This window comes from Rattus norvegicus, chromosome 20, assembly GCF_021556685.1.
Source record: "Rattus norvegicus strain SHRSP/BbbUtx chromosome 20, alternate assembly SHRSP_T2T, whole genome shotgun sequence".
Classification (NCBI taxonomy): domain Eukaryota; kingdom Metazoa; phylum Chordata; class Mammalia; order Rodentia; family Muridae; genus Rattus; species Rattus norvegicus.
Genome location: NC_141553.1, coordinates 13630293 through 13648432, shown reverse-complemented (window position 1 = coordinate 13648432; position 18140 = coordinate 13630293). Strand labels below are relative to the sequence as shown.

At 47.8% G+C, this 18140-nt stretch overlaps 1 protein-coding gene across 13 annotated transcripts; it reads right to left on the bottom strand.

Moving 5' to 3' along the window:
• Positions 1 to 598: 598 nt before the first annotated feature.
• Gstt1 (glutathione S-transferase theta 1) lies at positions 599 to 17532 on the bottom strand. Of its 13 annotated transcripts, none has more exons than XM_087596897.1 (6): positions 17372 to 17532; positions 15788 to 15875; positions 10851 to 11001; positions 3340 to 3431; positions 2872 to 3048; positions 605 to 989 (listed from the first exon to the last, which is right to left on the bottom strand). In XM_087596897.1, the coding sequence occupies exons 5-6, from the start codon at positions 3043 to 3045 to the stop codon at positions 795 to 797; spliced, it is 369 nt and encodes a 122-aa protein (XP_087453023.1). In that variant the 5' UTR covers positions 3046 to 3048; positions 3340 to 3431; positions 10851 to 11001; positions 15788 to 15875; positions 17372 to 17532; the 3' UTR covers positions 605 to 794. The 13 variants fall into 12 exon arrangements, 11 of the variants coding, with proteins under 11 accessions (NP_445745.1, XP_087453023.1, XP_087453025.1 ...); XR_015644536.1 differs by lacking the exons at positions 15788 to 15875; positions 17372 to 17532 and adding exons at positions 15876 to 15992; positions 16569 to 16673; XM_087596899.1 differs by lacking the exon at positions 17372 to 17532 and adding an exon at positions 16569 to 16673.
• Positions 17533 to 18140: the final 608 nt, after the last annotated feature.

The following is an 18140-nucleotide window of genomic DNA, read 5'->3' as shown; positions in this document are numbered from 1 at the left end:
CCATCCCACCCCCAACAGCTAGAATCCTATCCTAGAACACAATCTGAACCCTTCATTCCTAACTACAGTTTGTACCCAAGAGTTGTGAGCATGACCTCTGACCAAGATTGCGGCTGGAGGTATTTTCTCCTCTTGACCAATTCTGTAGGTCAGGAAGGTTTGATGGCCCTGTGAAGGGACCATGTCCAAGAGGCTGGTCTGACCGAGTAGTGGATTCTCATACCCGAAACTGAGGCATCGGCTGATTCCATCCTCCCAGAACCAGAAGTCTGAAAGGCATTTGTGACTTAGCTCCCTGTTTGTTTTTGCCATTTTGTTTTATTGAGATACGATATCACACTGTATCCCAGGCTAGCATGGATCTCAACATGTAGCCCAGGCTGGCCCTGAATTCTCAGTGATTCTCCTTCTCCTCCTTTGTTTCATCCTTCTGAGTGCTGGATCCCATGCAAGGGCTACCATGCCTAGCCATGGTTTCATCCTCGGTGGCAACCCTCAGAGGGAAAGTGATCCCCAGAGCCTGGGAAATGGAGCTGTTTTCGGAAAGACAATTGAATGAGACTAGAGGTAGAGGGTTAAAGAAACCACACGGAGAAACTAAAGCTCGAATCGAGCCTCGGTTTATTGCCCAAACTCAAAGGGAAAAGTAGTGGTTGTAGTTGTGACCATGGGTGGCTAGCATGGGAAAAGGGTGAAGAGGGACCCTCGCCCAGAAACCATCATGCCGTGAGGGCTGGGGCGCACAGTCGTGTAATGCGAGTGGCCTGGCTGGTGCAGGGATGAAGCTTCTGACGTCACTGGATCATGGTCAGCACTCTGGGCATCAGCTTTTGCTTTATGACGGGGTCAGCAGGTGGACAGTCTCTCACCTTCAGGATGACCTCATGGGCCTCCAGGAAGAGGTCCTTCCCCACAGCTGCCTCCACTCTCCTGTACCATGCAGCCAGCCTGGGACGCCCTTCAAAGACTGGGCAGCCACCACCTACAGGCTATGTCAAGAAGGGAACAGAACGGGGGTGGGTGTATTGGTGGCTAATTTTGCTTTTTTAACTTGACACACATAGAAAGAGAGAACTCAACTGAGGGATTCCCTCCATTGGATTGGCTTGTAGGAATATCTATATGGAATCTTTTTGGGTTGTTGTTGATGGTTGTGAGAGGGCCTACTCCACTGTGGTGGTGCTAACTATGGAAACATGGGCTTGGGCTATATAAGAAAGATAGCTGAGGGGGCTGGGGATTTAGCTCAGTGGTAGAGCGCTTACCTAGGAAGCGCAAGGCCCTGGGTTCAGTCCCCAGCTCCGAAAAAAAGAACCAAAAAAAAAAAAAAAGAAAAGAAAAAAGAAAGATAGGTGAGGGCTGGAGAGGTGGCTCAGCGATTACTATAGTGCCATCCCTGGTGGTGGGCCTGAACTGTGTAGGAAAGGTTGTTGGGTGGGGCTGGAGGGATGGCCCAGTGGTTAGAGCACTGACTGCTCTTCCAGAGGTCCTGAGTTCAAATCCCAGCAACCACATGGTGGCTCACAGCCATCTGTTATGGGATCTGATGCCCTCTTCTGGTGTGTCTGAATGACAGCTACAGTGTACTCATATATATACAATAAATAATGTTTTTAAAAAGGTTGTTAGGGAAACCAGGAAGCCAGGAAGCAACACTCCCCCATGATTTCTACTTCAAGCCCCTGCCTTGGCTTCCTTCCCTCTGATGGAATGTGACCTGTAAGCCAATGAACCTTTTCCACACTAAGGTGTGTTTGCGTTAGTGTCTTAACACACTAATAGAAAAGCAAACTAGGGCCTGGAGAGATGGCTCAGTGGTTAGAGCACTGACTGCTCTTCCAGAGGTCCTGAGTTCAATTCCCGGCAACCACATGGTGGCTCACAACCATCTGTCCTGAATCTGATTCCCTCTTCTGGTGTGTGTCTGAAGACAGCTACAGTCCACTCATATACATTAAATAAATACATTTAAAAAAAAAAAGAAAAGAAAAGCAAACTAGAACGACCAAGGAGAGCAAGGACAGACATTATAAATCTGGAAGGAGTCTCCACACATGCACACAGATCTACAACTAGTGGGGTAGCAAAACTGGGACTTCTCTAATGAGCCAGAACTCCCTGTATCTGATGGACCCGTTTGCTGAAGTTGGCCATTTACTATATGCTAATAGTGGCCTTCAAGGGCTGGAGAGATGGCTCAGAGGTTAAGAGCACTGACTGCTCTTCCAGAGGTCCTGAGTTCAAATCCCAGCAACCACATGGTGGCTCACCACCATCTGTAATGATATCTGATGCCCTCTTCTGGTGTGTCTGAAGACAGCTACAGTGTATTCATATACATTAAATAAATAAATAAATCTTTAAAAACAATAGTGACCTTTAAAATCTGGTCGCCCCAGGGATAAGAGAATCCACACATACGCCAAATGATGCTATGTGACCTTGCTCCTTAATTTAAATCTATTGGCTAAATCAAGATGCCAACATTCTTTAGCTGGGCAGAAGAGAGACAGGCGGAGTTTCAGTTCCCAGCCTTGGGGTCTGAGGCAGGAGACCACTAGAGGAGAGAAGGTGGAAAGAGGAGAAGAAGCCATGGGGTAGGTGAGTCATGAAAACATGGCCATGAAGGCTGGCCACTGGCCCAGGTGGAAAATGGCAAGTTATATATAATTCGGGGCTACTTATGGGGTAGTAGACTTTAATAGCTTAGACGGTAGCTATCTGCCCAGCTCTAGTGCATTAAAGGCTAGTGTATTATAAATATAACAGTTGTGTGTCTTTTATTTGGAAATGGAATGGTCAAGGTGACGTAGAAACCCCTGATTGGAACTGAACAATTACTACAGCATCCACTATTCTTAGAGCACTCACATGCATCAGCTCTGTGATAGCTACCACGTCAGCCAGGGAGATGTGCGGTCCGACAAGGAAGTCTTTGTCCTGGAGGAACTGGTCTTCCAGCACCTGTACGTTAACATCCAGATCTGCCAATGTGGCTGCCAGCATCTCCGGGCGTATCTGCTCACCCAGGAAAACGGGGAACATCACCTAGAAGGGAGGGAGGGAAAACAAGGAATGGGAGCCAGATGAGCTTCGGAGGGATGGGGGAGGAAGTCATACCTCCCAACTTTGGGGCTGCCTTCTAGTTCCCAAATGACGTTTTTGTCTACAAATTAATAGTCCTCCTTTCACCATCTCTGGTTGGCCTGGGTCTCAGAAGGAATGATTCTTTATTAATGACTTAAATGGGCACCAGAAGAATAAATATATCTAATATTTTTGAGAAGAGAAGTTAGGATAGGGGGCGGGAGAGATGGCTCAGAGGTTAAGAGCACTGACCGATCTTCCAGAAGTACTGAGTTCAGTTCCCAGCAACCACTCGGTGGCTCACAACCATCTGTAATGGGATCTGATGCCCTCTTCTGGCGCATCTGAAGACAGCAACAGATAAATAGATAGTTCAGATAAATAAGATAAGTAAATCTTTTAAAAGAAAAAATTAAAAAAAAAAAAGATTAGCTCTAGGTTCAGTAAGGCACACTGTCTCAGGAAGTAGGCAGAACACCCAATACCCACCTTCTGCTCCACAAAAGGGAACCCCCACATGCAACACACACACACACACACACACACACACACACACACACACACACACACAAAATGAAATAAAACAAACAAATGCCGAATGGCCCTAAATGCTGAGGAGGGCGTAGGGGAAGGACTCTCATACGATGCTAGAGGGGACTTAACCTCCTACAGCCGGTTCAGAAGCAGCAATGAAGCGCCTCAGAAAACTAAACATGGGCCATCAGAGGACCCAGTGACACCACTCCTGGGAAACTTGGTCGCTGTAAGGAAATGAAATAATGTTAGACAGAAAAGCGATGCTAAAAGAAAACGCAAACTAGAAAACTAAGCAAAATGAGCCCAACTCAGAAACACCCATGCATGTTGCTCATAAAGCTAGAAAGAGGGCTGTGATAGGAGACGAGATCTTACGAAAATGGGAGCGAAAGAGTAAGGGGGGGGCGGGATGGACAGAGTAATGGAATATATGTGTCCTGAAACCAGAAAAGGTGAGGAGGAGAACCAAGATGCCTCAGGTGAAGGCACTTGCTGCCAAGTGTCTGTCTTAATGGTAGGAGAAAGTCAACTCCCAAAAGTTGTCCTCTGACCTCTGTACAAGCACCACAACATGCACCACCCTCCCAACCACGCACGCACGCACGCAGGACGCACGCATGCACGCACAGCATGCACCACCCTCCCAACCATGCACGTATGCACGCACACACTCACGCGCACCAACAAAAGCACACAATAAATCAATTAAAATGTAAGTCTAAAGAGAGGGGGGGGCAGAGGACCAGCAAGAGCTGACTAGGAAGATAGGGGAGAGCGGTGGGGGAGGGGATGAGTAAGACCAAGCAGGTATGAAAAAACACCACAACAAAGTCCATTACTCGGTGCATAGGTGAAAAACCACCAGGTTGATTGCATTAAGTCCCAGGCCTGAACTCTGGACGGTTGGAACAGGCTAGGTAAGAAATTTAGTGGCCTTATTGACATCGTCCCACTAGGATTAATCTATAAAATTGATATTTCCCCCGATAGCCTAATGGCCCAGGTCACATGCGGTAGCTAGCAGCTGAAATTCCACGGGGTCTTGTGGGGCATATTTTATTGGACGCAAACCAGAGGTTTGGTTTGGTTTCTGTTTTGAGACAGACCTTCCTATGGCCCAGGCTATGTATACATCATACAGCTTTCTGCCTGCATGTATGCAACTACAGGCCAGAAGAGGGCACCAGACCTGATTATAGGTGGTTGTGAGCCACCATGTGGTTGCTGGGAATTGAACTCAGGACCTCTGGAAGAGGAGACAGTGCTCTTAACCTCTGAGCCATCTCTCCAGCCCCCCTCCCCATTCTTTTTAAGAGAGGGCCATACTCTGTAATCCAGGCTATATCCAACTGACAATCTTCCTGCCTCCACCTCCCAAGTGCTGAGATTACAAGCAGGCACCATGACTGAACTCAGCTAAAATCATCTTTTGAATGTATATCCAACTGGGCCGTGACAAAGTCTTGATCCCTGGGTCTGTAAGGACAGTATTCTCAGTAGTATTGCTAACAACGTGGTTTTCTCCGGCCTCCGTGCTATCTAATTTCAAACAAGCCAAAATCTTCATTGTTGAGTATTATCGACGTTGGTCCTAGATGCTGCAGTAGAGAGAGAAACTCGCCAAGCCATTAAGCCTTCATTTCCCAAAAGAGCAGAGGGGTTCAAACTTCCCAGAAAGACTGACACCCAGCTGGCTCAGTCCCGTTACTCTATTCAAGCATAACATCAGGTTCACTGGGCCTGAGAAGGGTTCCAACTACCAAAGTTATCTTGCTCTACTGCCCAAGAGAGCAGACGATCCCCACACACAGCCATAATCAAAAGTAAGAACTCCAGGTTTGCCAGAGGCGTCCCAGGACCAAGATTTGTGCAGCTGCAAGCTTTCGCGGAGCACCAAATGTTGGTACCAGGAGCCTCTCGCCTCCAGCAATGACATCAACTGGTCGCCCGGCGGCGCGCATCTGTTGCCATGGCAACGACCACACATTCCCAGCATACATTTGGGTCAGCTCCCACCTTCACCTGGGAGCAGTTCCTTCCCAGTTCAAATAAAAGGCGGGCTCTTTCTGCCCCTTCTCTCTTCTCTTTCTCTCTCTTCTCTTTTTCTCTCTTCTCCATCTCTTTCCGGTCTTGTCTCCATTGTCCCAATAAACCTCTTCCACGTGGGACGGTTATTGGCCTGAAGTGGTTTGTCTGGACAGGAGCAGCGATTTCTATCCCAACACCAAGAGCAGACTTTCCGGGAGGGGGTGGGGGTGGGGGTGGGGGGTGGGGAGGACTTCTTCAAGTTCAAAGAGTCTCAGAACAATTTCTCAGCCTCTCCAGATTAACCCAAATGGAGCCAAGACTTCGCTGAAACTTTGTACTCAACGCCAGACACAGTGGTTTTACTACACATTTCACTTAAAGCCAGACAGAAAGGCTTTCCTTTGTGAATCCCTACAGTTGAGATCTGGATCGATCCCGTTCAGAGGCCCCACGGAAAGGCCAAAAGGAGCCTGAAAGACCCCCGCTTGACGTCAGTGCAGCCATTTCTTAAAAATGAAAAATTTCAAGTTGCCCTCTGCTTAGCCCCTAGACGCGAGACCAGAAAGTACAGGAAGTACAGTGCCACCCACTCTCCAGGAAGCTACCCGGGCACAAGAACAGATGATATCGCTGTGGCCTCGCCCTGGGAACCCCAGGACGGGAAAACATTTGTCAAGTCAGACGTCCTTGGCCCTGGAATAGCTGCACTGATATGGTTGGGGCCTTGTCCCAGGAACTCCAGGATGAGAAACATCTGCCTAGTCAGATATCCTTGGCACCGAAATAGCTGAGCTAATGAAGCTGTGTGACCTTGTGGGGACTATATAGACTGTGTGTTCCTGCTGTTCCGGGCTCTTCTCATCCCTCCTGCGTGAGGACCGTGTCGAGCCCCAGTGCACTGGTATCCCGAGTAAACCTCTTGTTTGTACATCAAGACTGAGTCCCGTGTGTTCGTGGGGTGGTGGGTGTCCTCAGGACTGGAGCGAGAGTCTCCTCCATCTGCGGGTCTTTCAGGCCTAGTTTTGTGGTTTCTTGCCCAGGAGCAAACTTGGCAAGGTCAGTTTGGAGCTGCGGATAAGACCTCGAAAGAGTCAAGGACTCTGTTCCTGGGAGCTCGGCTTTTCTCCCTGAAGAGACTGAATTTCCCAGTCCCAAGGCCACTATGGACTCAGTGTGTCACACTCTCGAGACTGTCACACGTGTTGAGCACCATGGCTTGATTAGCCTTCAGCTGCCTTTGTTCCACCGTATGACAGTTTCTGCTTGACTCTGTCCCATTCCACCCCAGGAAATGGTAGATAAGACGCTGTCCTTCTCTATAAGCTTGCTTGACACGGATGTGGCTCAGACAGTACTGGTGACCCCACCTTTCCTACCTTCTTTACCTTCTGATGGATACCCCCTGCTGTGTCACTGATGGCTACCCCCCACTTAGAACTGCTGTGTCACCGAAGAAAGGCCAGTCCCGGTCACTTACCCACTGGTCCAAGTTACTCAATAACCAAAACCACAGGCAGCTAAATGGCATCCAGCTGGCTTTTCTGTGATAGTTCACACTCTAGCAAAGCAACTGAAGGGAGCAAGGCTCACAGGCCCAAGGTTAGCTGCTGCTGTGTCCACACTGAAAGTAACGAACGCACTTCGGATCATTTTCTCTCTCCTGCCCTTTACTTCTTTTTTTTTTTTTTTTTTGAGCTTTAATTTTTATTTTATGTGTGTGAGTGTTTTGTCATATGTATGTCTGTGCACCACGTATATATGTATAGGGCCCACAGAGGCTACAAGAGGAAGTCAGATTCTTTCGAACCACAATGGCTGTGTGGGAGCTGGGAACCCAACTCAGGGCTTCTGGAAGAGGAGCCAGTGCTCTTAACTGCTGAACCATCACTCCAGGCTCCGTTTTTTTGTTTTTTAGAAATATAATCCCGGGGCTGGAGGATGGCTCAGTGGTTAAGAACTCTGATTGCCCTTCCACAGGTCCTGAGTTCAATTCCCAGCAACCACATGGTGGCTCACAACCATCTGTAATGAGATCTGATGCCCTCTTCTGGTGTGTCTGAAGACAGCTACGGTGTACTAATATACATAAAATAAATAAATCTTTAATATTATGTATATATATATATATATATATATATATATATATATATATATATATACTACAGATACATAATACATACACACATATATAATCCCAGCCCAGGAAAGAGTGCTGCCCACAGTGGGAAGTCTTTTCAACACAGTTAACCTAATCAAGATAAGTCCTTCCCATACCAGAAAGTTGACAACTGAGATCAGGCATCATAGCACCTACCTCTACCAAAACTTTTACACAAGGGTCATTCAAATAATTTTTTTTCCTTTCCCTTCTTTCTTGTCTCCACTGAAATGAGAAAATCACTCACAAACACCTCCAGACTTCCCTTTAGATCATACACTCTTTTTTTTTTATTTTAAAGATTTATTTATTTTATGTATCTGAGCACTCTGTAGTGTGTATGTAGTATACACCAGAAGAGGGCATCAGATCCCATTACAGATGGTTGTGAGCCACCATGTGGTTGCTGGGAATTGAACTCAAGACCCCTGGAAGAGCAGTCAGTGCTCTTAACCGCTGAGGCATCTAACCAGCCCTAATGTTTCCCCTAGCTTGCCAGGCTAAGAAGGAAACCCCCATTGCCTCTCAGGTTTGGATTGCTAAAGCGAAGAGAGAAGAAACTGCGCTAAAGTCTGAAAGACGCATGCGCTATACAGTGCCGCCTACAAGATTGATCAGCACTGGCTTCCGGTTAGTCCTGCAGAGAATCAAAAGTCACTGGTTAAACTCAGACCATTTGGCATCCTGTCCTCTCTAAGGGAAGAGGAAAGAGGGCGTCAAGCTCCAGGCAGTGACAAGAGAGGACAATGTGGGTACCAGGCAGGGTTGAGATACATCAGTCCCAGCACCGGGGAAGCAAGAGGCTTCCTGGGCTCTTGCTTTTCTGCTCTTGTTTAAGGGTCATACTTTGTTGGGTAGCCAGAGCTACATAGAGTTCACAGTAAAAATCAGTCTTCCGATGCTGAGCGCTGAGGATACTATAGCTCAGGGCGAGACCATGAATAAGGAAAGAGCGGTAAGGAGAAGGGGGAGGCGAAGAAGAGGGAAGAGGACGACGATGAGGATGACACGAGGATGCTGGCGGCTGTGGAGGCACCAGCGGCCGGCGGTGATAATGGTGATGATGGTGGTGAGGAAGAGGAAGAAGAGGAACAACAAAAACAACAACAACAACAACTACTACTACTACTACTATCTGGGGCCCAGGCTGACCTCAAGCTCACAACCATCCTCCTGCCTCAGTTCTCAATGCTGAGATTACAGGCTTCCGCCACTGTACCCAGCTCTCAAAGGCTCCTCTTTCACCGCCTCTCCCAACCCCAACTTGCTTGACTTTGAGATCAGCAACTCCATGTTTCACAGCATAAATTTCAAAGTACGCAGCTTCGTGCACGGAAGCTGAGTATCATCACGCTGCTGTTCAGCTACCGTCCATCTCCAGCCTGTCTCCATCACACACTAACTCCCCGCTCCTACTTAGCAGGGGGACCTAACCTTCCTGCTCAGGCTCTCACTGAGATATCTGTTGATGCCCCCAGAGAGGGGTTTAGATTTGGGGGTTAAATACATGGAATTTCTAAAAGTGAAAAATAAAAAGTCTCAAGAAAAAGAGAATTATTAACTATGATTAATAATAACCTGGACGCAATCAAAGAGCCATAAAGTCAAAGCTAAGGCCATGGGAAAGGGCAACATTGAAGAGAAGAAGATTCCAAAGACCCGCTGGTGAGAGGTGGTGAGCCAATCTTACCTTCAAGAAGGTAGGGTTAACTCTTTGATGTTAAAAAAGATTCCTTTGTATTATTTTTAGCTGTGCTAGCCTGCCTTATATATCGAACAATAAATAACTCAGAAAACATGAGGAAGGAGGAAAGCCTGACCCACAATAAAGAGCAGGAAAAACATATAATAGAAACAGATCCATAGGGGCTGGAGAGATGGCTCAGCGGTTAAGAACACCAACTGCTCTTCTAGAGGTCCTGAGTTCAATTCCCAGCAACCACATGGTGGCTCACAACCATCTGTAATGGAATCTGATGCCCTCTTCTGGTGTGTCTGAAGACAGCTACATTGTACTCATGTAAAAAAAAAATCTTTAAAAAAAAGAAACAGATCCAGGGAGGGCCAGGGTGAGCAGACAAAGGTCTCACACACTCAGACACACCCACATATCCACATAAACACATTCAGACACGTCACACACACACTCAGACACACACACCCAGCCACACAGAAACCAGACACACAGAAACATATACATTCAGACACATACACACCCAGACATACACATTCAGAGACACACACACTCAAAAACACAGACACACACACTCAGAAACATATACACTCAGACACATATATACCCAGACATCCACACAAACACATTCAGATACACATTCAGACACAACACACACACACACACACACACACACTCATAAACACACACACACTCAGACACATATATTCAGACAGACATACACTCAGACACAAACACTCAAACACACAAAACACATGCATACACAGACACACACTCAGACGCACACACATAGAGATACACACGAACACAGACACAAACATCCGCACTCACACATGGGCACTCACAGGAACACATGCACACACAGACACACAGGCCAGTGCTGAGACTTGAACAACTAGGATGCTGGGCTTGTTACACAAGTGTTCTCACTCAGCTACATTACCAGCCAAGCTGAAGAGGACATTTAAGTAACGGTAAGAACCTGGAAGATGGCTCAGAAAGCGAAAGTCCTAGCTGGGAGCTCAAAGGTCAGACAGCCTGTAGGACACAGCACAGCTGGGGAAACAGATTTCCCGAAGTTGTCCTCCTACTTTCATGGATATGCACACAGTTAACAATTGTGTAACAGTAACAAATGTATTGCAGACTTAAAATACAAGAGGACCAAAGTAAATTTAGATGGTAAATTTTGGCTGAGCTGGTAGGTCTCAAATACACCCTGTTTTGAACAGCAATCTGGATTAAGTTAAAGGCAAGACATTGGACAATACGGGACTGAAAATAAGTTGCTGTGGCCTGAGTCTCTTTGAGGTGACACCTTCCCTTCCCCCACACTTCCGGTCTTACCTTATGCCACAGGGTCCGGAGACAGCTTCTCCGAAGGGTCGTATGCTGCCATGCCAGGTACTCATCCACACGAGCACGGGCCTGCAGGTCTTGGGGGTACCAGTGGTCAGGAACCTTATACTTGTGCGCCAGGTAGAGCAGGATGGCCACACTGTGTACGCAGGAGAGCAAGGCAAGCAGTCAGATACCACTGGGTTGACACGATGCCCAGCACCACCGTTTCCTTTCTCTTTACAGATTTATCTATTCACGTATTTTATGTATATGAGTGCTCTGTCTGCGTGTATGCCCGAGAGGGCATCAGATCTCATTATAGATAGTTGCCGTAGGATTTGCTGGGAACTGAACTCAGGACGAACAGTCAGTGTTCTTAACCACTGAGCCACCTCTCTAGTCCCTGATCTTTCTGACAATGAGTCAGTCTCAGCCTCTTCTTCAAGACATGAAATGCAGGCTCATTAAAGGGAAAAGCCTTGCCGACCCCAGGGGCACAGAGCTCTCTCTTGGAATCAGAATTTGGTCTTGTTTTCCTAAGGTCACACGGAGGCTATCCTGCCCCTGGGCAAAATCTTGCTACTCCGCGTCCGGTCAAGGGCCAGAAAGCTTCCTGGAGGAGGGGCATTTAAGCAGAGCTTTAACGAAGCTTGTTTTTTTCCATCTTTATCCGCTCTCATCCTTTGACCTTGGGCCTCGGGTGGCCCGATAGTTCAAAGAGGGTTTTCCACCCCTCCCTTTGTTCTTTGAGACAGCCTGGGCTAGCCTCAAATCCATCATCCTCTTGCTTCTGCCTCTGGAACTCTCGGGTTGCAGGCACGAACATTATACTCCTGCTAAGGATCAGCTTGGATCGTTAAAATCTTACTCAGACACTTGGGGCGCTGTTGAGCGGCTCTAGCAGGTCCGAGCATGACAAACAGGGCTCTGGCTGGCCTTGCCCTTCTCCCATTCCCCTCTGCCTTGCTAAACCATTAGATTACATTCCTAAAGCTAGCGGCCAAGGTCCGTTCCCTTACTTGGCCACTTCCTCCTCCTGAGGCTGACCACCAAGGTCCAGCCATCAAAGTTTTGAAGTGCAAGCAACCGAAAGCCAGCCTTTGGCTGCCCTGATTAACGCGCCCAATCATAACGAATCAACTCGTCCTAACTCCAAACACGGGAGTGGGGGCGGGGTGGGGTTAAACCGCCGTTGCCACAGCTACTGTTCTCTCCCTTCTCCCTCATCCTCGGTCTCCTGTCCTTGACTCTTAGTAACATTTCTTTTTTTTTTTTTTTCGGAACTGGGGACCGAACCCAGGGCCTTGCGCTTGCTAGGCAAGCGCTCTACCACTGAGCTAAATCCCCAACCCCCTGTCCTTGACTCTTAATCCCCTGCCTGTTTTCCCTCTGGGACAAATATATCTTTCTGCTGGGAACTTAGTCTTGGGGTGTCCTGACACCAGTGTTTCCATTCTGTCTAAGCTCCACCCCCATAGTTACCTGGCAACAGCCAGGTATGTCTGACTCACTATAAAAAGGGCTGCTTGACCCCTCATCTCTCTCTCTTGCCCTCCTGCTCTCCCTCTCTCAGTCCCTTGCTCTTACCCTCTTCCCCCTTTGTCTCTTCTCTCCCCATTCCCTCCCCCGACCTCTCCCAGCCTCTCTTCATGCGCTCATGGCTGGTCTCTACTCCTCTACTCCTCCCCCGCCCTTAACTCTCCTCCCCATGTCCTGAATAAATTCTATTCTATACTATACCCTGTGGCTGGTTCCTCTGGGGAAAGGACGACTCAGTATGAGGCACCACCTTCCCCCACACCTCCATAGAACATATCCCCCCTCTCCTTATTTATATATATATATATATATATATATATATATATATATATATATATATATTTTTTTTTTTTTTTTTGGTTCTTTTTTTTTTCCGGAGCTGGGGACCGAACCCAGGGCCTTGCGCTTCCTAGGCAAGCGCTCTACCGCTGAGCTAAATCCCCAGCCTTATTTTTTTTTTTTTTTTTTTTTATAAACACATCAACCAGTCCTTCCTGCTGTAAAATCCTGGAACCACAAAACAGACAATGCTCCGTGGAACTCTCTGCCTGCCTTGGATTATGTTACGTCCCCTACTGGAGAAGTGGAGACAGACCCTATAGACACAGGATACACCAGTTGTGGTTACATGAAAACTTGCAGTCAAGAACTTGGAGCACTGTGGGACTGGTTTACAGTGAGGAGGAAGGGTGGGATGTACAAGTTTTCTCCTCTGAGTTTAAAACATCCATCCTACAGGGAAGCTCATTAAATATTAAAGTAAACAACTCAAAATTGTTAAGGTTTGGGCTTTTGCTGGGTACTGTAATGCTAAGCGCTGGCCCCCAAGACCTGGTTGCCCCAGAGTCTGTGTGTAGACCCAAGTGAAGCTATGTGACCTTGCCCCAAGTTATTTCTGATTGGTAAATAATTATGCCAAGAGCCAGTAAGTAGCTGGGCAGAAGAGACATAGGCAGGTTTTAGGGTTCCTGGGCCCAAGGCGGGGGGGGGGGGGGGTTGGCAGCGCAGGGTCAAGGTAGAACTACCTAGGGGAGAAGAAAGTGAGGAGGAAGGAGAAGCCTCCATGGGTTAGGAGAGTTCAGGAAAACATGGCCCCGAGGGCTGGTCAACTGGAGTTAAGAGCAGCCCAGATAAAACAAGTAAGTGCTAACAGGATTATTAATAGATAATATCATAGAAGGTAGATATCTTCCCAGATCTTGTGCTGTTTAAGACTTATTATAAATATATAAATTGTGTATCTTTTATCTAGGAACTGAATGATCAAAAGTGGGCTAGAAATCCCAGATTGGGATTAAAATTTTCTACAACACGGGGGCTGGAGAGGTGGCTCAGTGGAAAACAACACTGACTGCTCTTCCAGAGGTCCTGAGTTCAATTCCCAGCACCCACATGGTGGTTCACAGCCATCTGTAATGGGATCCAATACCCTCTTCTGATGTGTCTAAAGACAACTACAGTGTACTCATGTAAATAAAATAAAAAGTGAATCTTTAAAAAAGAGAGAGGGGCTGGAGAGATAGCTCAGTGGTTAAGAGCACTGACTGCTCTTCCAGAGGTCCTGAGTTCAAATCCCAGCAACCACATGGTGGCTCACAACCATCTGTAATGGGATCTGATGCCCTCTTCTGGTGTGTCTGAAGACAGCTACAGTGTGCTCACATACATAAAATAAATAAATCTTAAAAAAAAAAAAAAAAGAGAGAGAGAGAGAATATAGCCTCCCCCCCCCCAAGCATAATTTTAAAAAAAGTACAACACAAAATAGCCCCAGGAAGTCCCTGAAATTGAGCAGATTCACTAGGCCTCTCCTTCTCTGAGTAAACAACAAAGATTACTCAGGAAAAGTTTTGTCTGACAACAACTTAAAATCACAGCACCCAAGAGGAAGAGTCAGGCAGGCAGAAGCTTACTAGGCTAAGCTATCTAGTAAGGCCTTGTCTACAACGGATAGGCCTATACCCACAGCCTAACTGAATACCTCAGCTTTCCATGGAGGACAAACTCTTTGTACTGTAGCTAAGTGTCCAAGACATAATTTAAGAGAGTTGCAGATTCTTGGGGTTGGGGATTTAGCTCAGTGGTAGAGCACTTGCCCCTGGGTTCGGTCCCCAGCTCCGAAAAAAAGAAAAAAGAAAAAAAAAGAGAGAGAGAGAGAGAGTTGCAGATTCTTAAGAGCCACAAACCTCCCTAGGGTGAAGATGGCAACAGAGGTTGGAAGATGCTCCTGGCTATACTTGTTAAGGTACGACTCTCTGCAAATTAAAGAACCCAGGATAGCATGAACTCATGAAGACACGCACATAAATGAACTAGGAACCTAAACTCCTTGGAAGGTCTTCAACTTTCCTAGAGCTACAACCCTTTAATACAATTTGTATGGTCATGTTGTGGTGACCTCCCCAACCATAAAATTAGCTTCTTTGCTACTTCATAACTGACATTGCTACTGTTATGAACCATGATGTAAATATCTGACATCTCCAAAAGTCTTAGGCAATCTCTGTAAAAGAGTTGTTCTAACCACAAAGGGGTCACGACCTCTGCCTGTTGAGAACCTTTGCCCTAGAGGCAAAGGGTTGCCTTGTCCCATAGCCCACAGAGCTGTGGCTGGAACCCACTGTCTACCCACTGTCCAAGTTTATTAGTCTGGTTTTGGGAAGATACTATCTACGTGATAGCAGGAGCTAACAGGAAGGGAGAATGGTAATGTCTCTTGTTGGGCTATATCCATCGTGAGCTATCAGAGATGACTTCAAAAGCATATACCCTAGGTTCCCCTGGCTATGGGATAGGTAACTCATGCGACAGAAGAGGCAGACTTGAGCAAAAGAGTTGGCTTCCTTGAAGAGGGACCTTTCACCATCTTGAGAACAGCTGGGAAATAAAACATCTTCATTTCATAGGAAAGACTCACCCAAGGGAGGCCCAGTAACCCTGGAAATGGAGACAATGGGAGGCCCAGGTGCCACAGGGCCCTTTCTGACACCAGCTGGGCTAGAGGGTGGTGGCCATGATGAGAGAAGATTCCCACCCTCCCTGGCCCAGGGGTGTTTTAATCAACAACCACACCCTGGTACACAAATCAAGCAGCATGAGGAAGGGTGAGAACCACTGCTTTAGGGCATTTAAGTCCCTAGATATATATGTATACCGATATGACTTCCTGTGCCCAAGATGCTAGAGGGCAATGGATCTCTAGAATTGGAGTTATAAGTGTTTGGGAGCCATCTTGTCTGGTTGCTGGGACCAAATCCAAGTCCTCTACAAGAGCAATAAGTGCTCTTAACCACCGAACCACGCCCCCTCCCCTCCTCCCAGTGCCAGCTTCCTAGTGTATAACACAGAGGGTTAGAACAGGCTGGATTCCAGGAAAACTTTACAAACACCCCAGGCCCTGTTACCTCTCACACAAGGTGAAGCCACCATCCTTCATGGCTGGTACCTTCTTCATGGGGTTCACCTGGGCAAAGGCATCGCTGAGGTGCTCACCTGCAGAGAGGCCAGCGTGAGGGAGGATAGCCTGAGCCACAAGGTCCCAGGAGGCTGAACTTTAAATTCATGGTTCTTCTTGGGCTACTCCCTAAATGGGGAGTACAGGCAGGGCTCCTGTGAGAGAAAAGAAGGCTGCCCCTTGCTCCTGACACAAAATAGACTCTTGACAGGTCGTCATGGGGCAGCCCTTGAAAGTGTCCCTGGGACCCTGTCTTCTGCTTGAACTGGTCTGTATTGTTTTTCTTCCTGCTGGTGAACTCCGGGTAAGTTTCTAAGTCTGTCTCCTTGCACTCTGCCCCATAGTCCTCAGTGGCCCCCAATAGCCTCGGCTCTAATGGAGGATTCTCACCCTCCCTTCGTTTCCTGGTGGGAACCTATCTCCCTTGACAAGCTTTTTTTTTTCTTTTTCTTTTTTTTTTTTCCGGAGCTGGGGACCGAACCCAGGGCCTTGCATTTGCTAGGCAAGCGCTCTACCACTGAGCTAAATCCCCAACCCCGACAAGCTTTTTTTTTTTTTTTTTTTTTTTTTTTGGAGCTGGGGACCGAACCCAGGGCCTTGCGCTTCCTAGGTAAGCGCTCTACCACTGAGCTAAATCCCCAGCCCCGACAAGCTTATTTTTAACAGACAACTTGAATACCTTTTGATCAGACAGACCCCTGCATTTCCCCCCTACACCACTTTCGACTTACACCATACTCTGCAAGGGCAGGACCTGTGGCAGTTAAGTGCACTCTACCCAGAGGTGACCGTGAAGAAAGAGGTGAGGTTTCAGACAGAGACGGACAAGCAGTGAGACAGTATGGGGATGGCCACAGCCCCTTAAGCAACACTTTCATTTTGCCACAACCGTGTCTGGCCAGAGTGCAGGGCTCCCTCAGGGGCTGGCCAGCAGGGAGGAGGCTCCATGTGACCGGGATACTCCAACGCAGCAGCCTCTCTTCCCAACAGAGAGAGGCAGAGAGCGGTGAAGAAAGGTAAAACAGAAAGTCAGGAAAAGGAACGACAAAAAGGAATTCCAACAGCCCAGGATGAGCAGGCGGAGAGAACCAGTTGGAAAGGCAGTGATTTGCAATGGAGGAGGCTCTGTGTAACACTGCCAATCTCAGCACGGGGAGAAATGATCTGAGGTGTGACTGTCATTTGTTCTTTTAGCCCCGCCCCCTCTTCTGGAGCTCCCTGTAACCAGGCCCAAACTGCGTGCCCATTTCTGTTGCCAGGTCTGCTCGCTATTCGGTCTCAGCAGGTCCTGGCCGAAGTCTATTCCACCGGACAGCCGAGTTGGCAGGGTTCCTGAACCGTGGTTCTCCCTGATGGCGAGAGAGAGAGAGAGAGAGAGAGAGAGAGAGAGAGAGAGAGAGAGAGAGAGAGGAGAGAGAGAGAGAGAGAGAGAGAGAGAGAGAGAGAGAGAGAGAGAGAGACTGACTAGGAAGGGGACTATATACAGAGAGAGATCCCCTAAATTCGTCTCAGCTCTCCAAAGGGTCCTGCCCACCCTTGCGCAGCTCCACAGTATGCATCTGGAACGGGATATTGTTCTTCTTGGCGAAGATATAAATAGCGCGACAGGGCTGCGACAGCAGATCCAGGTACAGTTCCAGGACCATGGCATAAGCAGCGGGAACTACTTCCGTAACTGGCCAGACTCAAAAAACCAAGGCTGGATGCGCCTGGGATCCTTACCAAGCCAAGTGTGGCCACGCCCCCACTGGGCGGATACCGCAGCCCGGCCTTCTTTCTTTTCTTTTCTTTTTTTTTTTTTTTTTTTTTGGTTTTTTTTTTTTTCAGAGCTGGGGACCGAACCCAGGGCCTTGCGCTTCCTAGGTAAGCGCTCTACCACTGAGCTAAATCCCCAGCCCCCCGGCCTTCTTTCAAATTGGGAATTGATCCAAAAGCCCATGCAACTGGAATCTACTAGCAAGGAATGAGCCAGAGAAAACGGCTGGCCTCCCGACTGGGCAGAGAAGGTGTAAGAAGACCTGACTCCTACTCCCCTTGTGGCGTGTTTAGTTGAACGCAAAATGTTTTCAAAGGTATGCCCGCCCTTCCTGATGTGTTGGAATTTCCAATCGTCCCCATTTCCCAGATGGGAAAACTAAGGTATTCCCTCCTGGACCTACAAGCCAAAGATATGGACCAGCACCAGCAAGCAGCAAAGGTGCTGTGCTCAGCATGCTGTGGCCCCCTGGTGTCACGCCAGTCGCAGCTCTGCCATTTGACAAACTTCCGCCTTCCTGTAGCTGGAGCACTAGCTTCTCTGTTTC